We start from the raw sequence: 8,189 nt of genomic DNA on the forward strand, positions 1-8,189 counted from the left end.
AGATGGTAGAATAAAAATTGAGAAATGATTTTGGCAATAATCTTGGTTTTTAGACGGATAGAGGAGTAAGAAAGTGGGAAAATGGTAATGATCTTGGTTTCTCTAATTGTGAGAAATTTTGCAGCGACATGGATGCCAGAATATAGCCATGCAAATTTTGTTCCTAATAAAAAGAAATAAAAAATGGTTGTAAATCAAAATTTTTACAAGCTTGAGCGGGAAGGTATAATGAATATATGGAAATGGTAATAATTTTGGCTTTACTAAGAAACTTCGCAGTAAGATGGATATCGCAGTATGCCCATGCAAATTTTATTATCGTGCTCTGGAGATAAAGGTAGTAAAAATAAATACGAAATTTTTGTATAAATCAAAGATTTTAAAAGCTTCGTGAGAAAATACAGCGAAGTTATGCGAAATGGTAATGATCTTGGATTTGCTAATTGCGAGAAGTTTTACTGTGAGACGAATCGCAGAGTATATCCATGCAAATATCGTGACGATATTCTGGACAAAATTTTTTAAAATTTCACTGAGAAAGATATAACGAAAATATGAAAATGCTAATTATCTTGGTTTAGAAAGAATATTTACAGTAGGACGATCATCAGAGCGCAATCGTGCAAATTTTATCAACGTGTTCGAAAGATAGCGATAATAAAAATAGATATTAAATTTAAATAATTTGAAATTTAAAAGAAAAATATAATAAAAAATCAATAAAAAATTGGTTTCACTATAATTTCGTACGAAAATAATGAAATAATGCAATATGTGAACACAAGCACGTTTACCGACCGAATAAATTCGATAGTAGTTTAATCTCGGCTTATACCCATAAAGATGGATAACGCTTGTATGACGTTACGATGTATAAAGTTTATATAAAGACATATACACATATTCAGTCTAATATCGAGCTATCATTGAATTTATCGAACGCTAAGCTCACTCGGCAATCTCGTCATATATTTACACTTTAATGCAATATTTTATCTCGTTTCGACGTTCGCCGCGAAGATCCTACAACGTAAAGTAATTTGCGATGCAAGAATTTTCACGAATACTTTAATACAGTGAACGAAATTCGCATAAGCGATGTTCTCGTCTAGGCGTCATTTTATAAATTATATTTTTTAACACAGTGAGCCAAATAATCTTTTGATTTTACCACTTCGTTATATGTGTTTTCAATGCATAAAAAGTAGTATAATTTTCTATTTCATCCAAATATTAGTTCTGGAAAAATTGGTTCTCAAACGGTGGGTCGTTTAGCGCCTCGACTGTGAATGTAAAGCAAAAGACGCGAACATATTTTTAAATTACATAAAATTTTAGATTTTCTTTTTATACTCGTTAATTCTTCGATGTCCGGGGAATATATAGTTAAAAGGAAATTTCAGTATTTGAAGAATTACGAAAGTTACAGAGGCTTCTGTGTGACCATTGTTATGTGGGAGAATTTTTAAAAGATGAAGTGTCGCGTTTAAAGGGAATTTTGAATTTAAATCCTTATGAAGATATAGTAGCTATCAAAAAGGATTTGGTCACATTCATAATAGAACAGGAACTCTTCTACGAGCTATGAAGGAGACTAAAGAATTAGAAGGGAACGGAGCTAAATGGACCATTTATTATGGTAAAATAGGTTAATAGTAGAGCTGATGGTGGAAGTATCAAATATTAATATAATTACTCATTTCCATTTATAATCATTATATTTTATTTACCCAAAAATAAGCTACTCTCTTATTCTTTAACTATTTCCTCGCACCGTCCATTTATTTTTAAATTTATTAACGAAGTAGTCCACCTTTTTCGTTAAAAGTAGCTAGTATCCCTATGCCAATTTCGTGCACTATATCCAAAAATACGTAGGAATCGTCGGAATGGTACCGTGAAAGCTATCTGTGCCCCAAAACTGACGGAAGCTTAGATAAACTTAGGATTCATGAAGTATTATGCGAAACGGTGGCTGGGTGGACGACGAAGTTGTCTTTCTTCGGCGAATATCATCAATTTAGTAGCTGCGTAACCGTGGAATCTCGAAGAGGACGACCCATCGTCCGGAACGAATTATGATAATTTCATTCCGGTTACGGACCTGCCTCTTTTGATCTTCGAACGCGGGCGACGATTTCATCGATCATCGATCCGCCTCGTCTTTCACCTCTGTCCAAGCAGTGGACAGAGCAACTGGAGCAGCTCGGTGGCTCATAAAATAAAGGAAACGCGAAAGGAGGAAATCGAGGATCGAAAGAATTCGTCGACCCGCCTATCTCCGCCGATATTAAAACTCATCAAGGCCTGTGCGTTTGTTGCCGACGATTATCGGTAACACGACTTCCTGTTCTAAATCACACAGTCGCGGCGAAACGTCTTATTTCGCGATATTTTCCACGGCAGATGGCTTCTGGATATTAATCGAACGGTTATGGGTTAATTCGTCTTGGACACGCGTACAGGAAGTTGCAGCGTTTATTTCAATGGAATAGATTAGCTCTTGATCGTCGATCGGCTTGTCTGCAAATGATTTCAAGCAAAGTCGACAGGAGTTGCGCGTATTTATTTATTATCTGTATTATTTCACACGTTCTCCGAATTTCGTTGAAGTTTAACATGAATTGCAGAAAAGAAAGGATTCAGAGCAGAGTATTGGGAAATTTAACGACGTTGAGCCTTTACGATCGAGAGATGAGACTTGATCATCGATTAGCAAAATTGTAAAAATTAATCATCGTTGTCTGTTACAGTTTGTATAAAATTTTGTAATACAGGGTGTCTCGTTTAGGTTGAAAATGTAATTTAGAAAAATAATCTGAGCATCTATCATATTATTTTAATTTTAGTTTATTTTTTTAGCATTCGGTATTTATGTACTTTGCAAATTGTTTTCTTTAAACCAACTACCTCCGAAATTTTTCCTTGCGACACCCTGTATACTGTAAATCTTTTTACGCAGCGATCTTTATTTACAGGCTGATAATTGGTATCTTCGTTCGTCGATTTAGCGTGTTGTAGCTGCTAATTACTATCAATTATCATACATAAACACTTAACCACGATGTATAATAACGCTATTTACGCATCTTGCTGTAATTTCGCATAAACGACACTTACAACTTTCCAGGATACAATTTCTTTCGTGTCTGGTGCACCAGTGAACCAGATAATTTCCTCGTGCCAACACGACTGAAACGACATTCGTTTTGTCTCCTCTATCAGCGATCGATTTGCATTTTTCTGTCTTCATTTTGACCAAAACTCGACATTCGTTTGTGTCCCCCTGGTCGTTGAATCGCTGTTGCAAGTACGATCTACCATTAAATGGTACGTTACATCCCTCGGTCAGGACAAAAGCTCACTTTGTAGTAATTAAAAGAGACACAACTACCAACGGTGGGTAAGAATTACCGCAGCTTGGTCGCGGTATCAGTGGTATCGAGAGATGCAGACCGCGTTATCTGCGCGAAGATCGGGCAGTTAGTACGCGGGAAAACAGTGCGAAATGAGCGGTGTCCGTTTACAAAGCAACGGCGCGGCGAGTTAGCGAGGCGGAGATAGGCGCGGCGAATCCCCGGTAATTTTATTTTGCGTACGGTGCGTGAAAAATTGGTAAAAACGGTAATACGCGCGTGGATCAGCCGGCGATGTTTGAAAATTAGCGGAAAACAATTTCGACGAGCATCGCCGTACCTTTTTCTGCTTCTTGCCCACGCCCGACATCCGCCGACGGAACAGCGGATAATTACACGTCCTCTTTTCCTATGGCGACTGCACGCGAACGCGTCGAAACTTTCAGCAACGATCCTCCTTCCTACTTTTCCACATTCCGACCCGACTCGCCAATATTATTACAGGCCACGAAGAAACGCATCTGCCCGGCTCGCTCCACCCAAAAACCGCGTTCGCAGCATTAGCGGATTATCGCTGCTGGTAGACAGAAGGAAGTCGAAGAAACGCACCTGCGTCGCGTCGCCTTCGCCGTACCTGGGGTCTCCCGTTTCCTTAACGATTCAATTTCGTCGAGCTTAGATCATTTCTTGTCTGCGACCGATGCTTCTTCTCGCGATTGTCGCCTGGATGATGACGCTTCTTCTTACACCGCAAGAACTCGTGGTGACGTTTCCAAGGTTTCGTTGGTTGTGTCGCGGAATGCGTAGTGACGGGTTAGGTTCCAATTAACGAGTCGATTATTATCGCGTTGCTACAGGTTTTATCGTGGGTCTGAAGCTGTGCAAAAATTGAAATTGATTGAAACTTAGGAAATGGTAAAATTGGAGGAAGCGAATTAGGCGAAGACGCTTTACGTTAATGGACTTTATAGTTTTGGTAATAGGATCGTCTATGGTGTGCTATAACAAGGCTCTCTGCTTTTGGTCGGTATCAACAGCTGCCCTTATAACGATATATTTTCTTGAACTGGATAGCAAAGTTTCAACTAAATCTATGACGCAAAGGACTTGCACTCTCCATGTTAGAAAAAGAATTATCTATATATCTCAAGCCTCATGCTTGACCAAGAAGTCGCGAAAAAATAATAATCGTACGAAGAAAATAACCTGACCTAAATGTTAGCCTAATTTCACTCTTCTCTTACCCCAGGAAGAATTATCACATATAAATCCCCAAATTGCATCGAAAAGAACTGTAGACCATTTATTGTACAAAACAACATTAAGGAAACTTCAGCAGGGTCTAAATGAGAACGTTGAACTATTTGGTGTTGCAGGTCAAGCAGGAGTCAATCAATTGGGTGGTGTGTTTGTTAACGGGAGGCCATTGCCCGATTGCGTTCGTCAGAGGATCGTGCAACTCGCCTTGGTCGGCGTCAGACCCTGCGATATATCGCGACAACTTCTGGTCTCCCATGGATGCGTCTCGAAGATCCTCACGAGATTCTACGAAACGGGGAGCATTCAACCAGGAAGCATCGGAGGAAGCAAAACGAAAGTGAGTACATTAACGACTAACTTCGCGATTTTAAGTAACCGCAGGAAAGAACAGAAAATAACTCGAAAAATCTCTATCCCTATCGATCCCTATCGTTGCCTACTTCCGGCCTGCCGAATGACCGCTGAAACACGTTAAAACGACTACAGTCGCGACGCTTAACGCTTCTATTGATTATACTAATTCGTATAATCTCGACGCAACGTTATTTATAAATTACGCGGCATAAAGTTCGCGCACGCCTTTAAGCTACTAAATCTCCACGAAGAAATCCTTGCAGCCATAATTGATTGCTGCTTCTCCGCACGGCGATGAACGGAAGCCTTCTTGTTTTCGATCGGAATCGAGTATCCACGGAAATCCACTCCGACGTCGTTACTTGTCGTAATATATTTTCACCCTGATACATTTCTCGATATTTTTCAAACCGCGCAATTTCGCGATATTCATAGAATCGCAGTAGGATAGGATACTGTAAAAATCCGGATATCGAGCTGGTAAAAGTATGGAGATAATTTCTAAACGATTCTATTTCAAGCTTTCACCAAATGACGTTGGTAAATCTTAGTATTTGCCTATACGATTGGATGAAGGTGCGTAATTGAACTGTCCGCGTGCTTTCTACGAGTTCTTACAAATTTGCAACGCCGAGTACAATTTTCGGATTTTTACAGTAACAGATTTATTCGATTTTATTCGATTTCCCAACTCGACGATGTCTCCACGTTGCACGATATTCCCACAGAGTCCGATGCCCTGGAATTAACCGGCGCCCTATCGATCTTCCATTTAAATACTCGTATCGATTATCCACGCGCCATAAACTTGGCATAATGCGAAGCCAGTGCAAATAATTACCGACGATTACGGCTTAACTCGAAAACAACGTTACCATAAACCGTGATACGTACCTTCGATCAAACAACCCTCTTTCTTTATCTCCCTCGGAAACGCTCGCTCGTACGCAATTGTCTGACGGATAGGTAGAAGAAAAGAAATAGAAAAATAGAAGAGTAGGGAAAAGGATAGAGAAGATAGAGGAAAAGAGAGGAGGAGATTAAGAGGGTACGGGACAAGAAGAGTAATAAACGGAGCGAAGGATGTGTGCGTTATGGGGCGGTGACACTGATGAGAGGAGGCTGGTCGCGGGCGCAGGAGTCGTCGGCCGGGAGCACCGCGCTGATGTGATTTTAAGTAAGGGCTGCGCGGAGCCGACAGTGCGCGCAATTATCCAAACACCTTGCAGCGGCGCGCATTTGCATAATTTCATGGCTTTGCACGCTCGCTTTTCTTGCGCTCGCGCTTCGGCCTCGGTGTCGCGCGCGGTATTATCGGGACGTTCCTTCGAATCCCGGAGCAACGAGGATAAGAGCCCGCAGACGGACAGAGACCATCGCGAGACGAGCAGAACGGGGTGGAACGATGGCCGAGGGTATCACGGGACGATCGTAAAGCCGATCGTTCCGACCGAAAACGAGTCGAATTAGACGCACTTAGCGACCCTTTAGGCCCGTTTTTACGCGCGAAAAGTGAATTCCGCTCGCGACCGTGTGTACCGGCTCTCGTGCTGCCCTCTTAATGCGTGTCCGATTTGAATTTCAAATTCTTTGTTTACGACGCCGCCGGCGGCAACCTCGATTTACGATATTAAACACCTTTCATTGAATTTTTTTCGCTAACGAGCTTCAGGGCAGCGAATCAATCCCGATCGAACGATCGATCGATCGGCCGTGATGGAATCGGCGACACGGAGTCTTTCGTCTTTTGTTTCTCGCGCTGCATGCGTGGCTTTTGACCAGTGACCGTTTTAATCGCGGAATCTTGTTAATCGTTTATACATGCCCGTTTTTCGCTATTGCGCACTTTGTCCCTATACCACGCGTACGGGGAAAGACAATGTCATGGACTCGCATAATCGGCTTAATTAACGCGATGAATAATTTCGGATCGAGCTGTATACGAGACTGAGAGCTGTGGTACGCGGAAGGATCGAGATCGAGGGTCTCGAGGAAAGATCGTAATCATTTCAAGCGTTGTTTCGCGTAATTTACCGCTGTGCGATAATACCGATCTATCGTCATCTTCGTTACATCTTCGTTGAAGCGATATAGCGCTATATGCAAATCATACTTTTTCATCCATCTTACGATAAATCTCGCCGTATCGTTTCGTAAAACTTTATTACCCCTGAACCTCTCACGACCAGTCGAGTAACCGGTAGGGGAAAATATGGCAGGAAAATGACTCGAAAAAAAGAAGGAAGTGAAAGAAAATACCGAAAAATTAACGACCTAGCTTATATTAGAAGAATCGCGAAATCGATGGATTTAAAAACTACCATTGACCAGTGACAGGCTTAAATATCGTAATTAAATCCGAAACAGTGTTTTAAATACACGATAATTCGAAAATCCGGAGTGGAGGAGTAGAAAATTCGAAATTACCTGGAAAAAGAGAGAAAGCTTCGCGTCCCGGGACGTAAATCCTATAACCCCTGCACGAAGCAGCGCGTATCCAACCCCCTGCATTCGGTTTACTTCATCGGCGTTCGTAAGAGCGCGAAATGGCGTCCCGCAGGAAATTACGAGTTAACGAGTTCCGAAGCAACAGCAGCGACCACGCGATATCTCGTACGTTACACGCGTTCGATGATCAAGGGCCACGAGGTGGTGGTTGGATTATCTCCGACCAGATGGATCCTCCGCGATGGTACCCCGTGCGAACGGCCACAGGTGAAGGGAAGAGGAGAGAAAAGGGAAAAGATGAAGAGTGCGGGGGAAAGGGGGGAAAAAAGGAGGAAGCCGCGTTGTATTACGCGCGTGACGTCACTAATGACAATATAATTGCACGCTACCAACACGGTGAATTTCTTACGACGCGCCCGTGCGGGAACTCGCGCGATCCCCGCGTTTCGGCTTAATGAATTTATTTTAATAACGGCCAGGCCTGGCGTGCAACGACCTCCCGGCGCTGAATTGCGATCCGCGTTGCTCCTTCTTCTTGCGGCGCTTCGTTGGAAACCTGAAGAGCATATTTAAATTCTGACTGTGCTCGAGGACGATTACGAGCGCATGTAAACGATCGTCATCAGCGGCCATTATCGTGGCGTGTTCGTTTTGGTACCGGCTACGCCAAAATAGTCGAGCCGCCGGATATTGCGTTTCTGCAGTTTCCATCGCGACCCTGAGTTTCCTGGGAACCGATTTCCTGCGGAGATAATGGGGAACAGGGAAAGA

General features: G+C 42.4%; 1 protein-coding gene across 1 annotated transcript in view; it reads left to right on the forward strand.

Moving 5' to 3' along the window:
* The first annotated feature begins 4,086 nt into the window (after positions 1–4,086).
* The window catches only part of Poxn (paired box pox-neuro), a 16,084-nt gene continuing 11,981 nt past the window's right edge, over positions 4,087–8,189 (forward strand). The window contains exons 1-2 of the mRNA XM_017900090.1: positions 4,087–4,119; positions 4,606–4,953. Of these exons, the coding sequence (XP_017755579.1) occupies positions 4,087–4,119; positions 4,606–4,953 (381 nt within the window). The remainder of the gene's footprint in view (positions 4,120–4,605; positions 4,954–8,189) is intronic.

Source organism: Eufriesea mexicana, unplaced genomic scaffold (assembly GCF_001483705.2).
Source record: "Eufriesea mexicana isolate 0111107269 unplaced genomic scaffold, ASM148370v2 scaffold1121, whole genome shotgun sequence".
Lineage (NCBI taxonomy): Eukaryota > Metazoa > Arthropoda > Insecta > Hymenoptera > Apidae > Eufriesea > Eufriesea mexicana.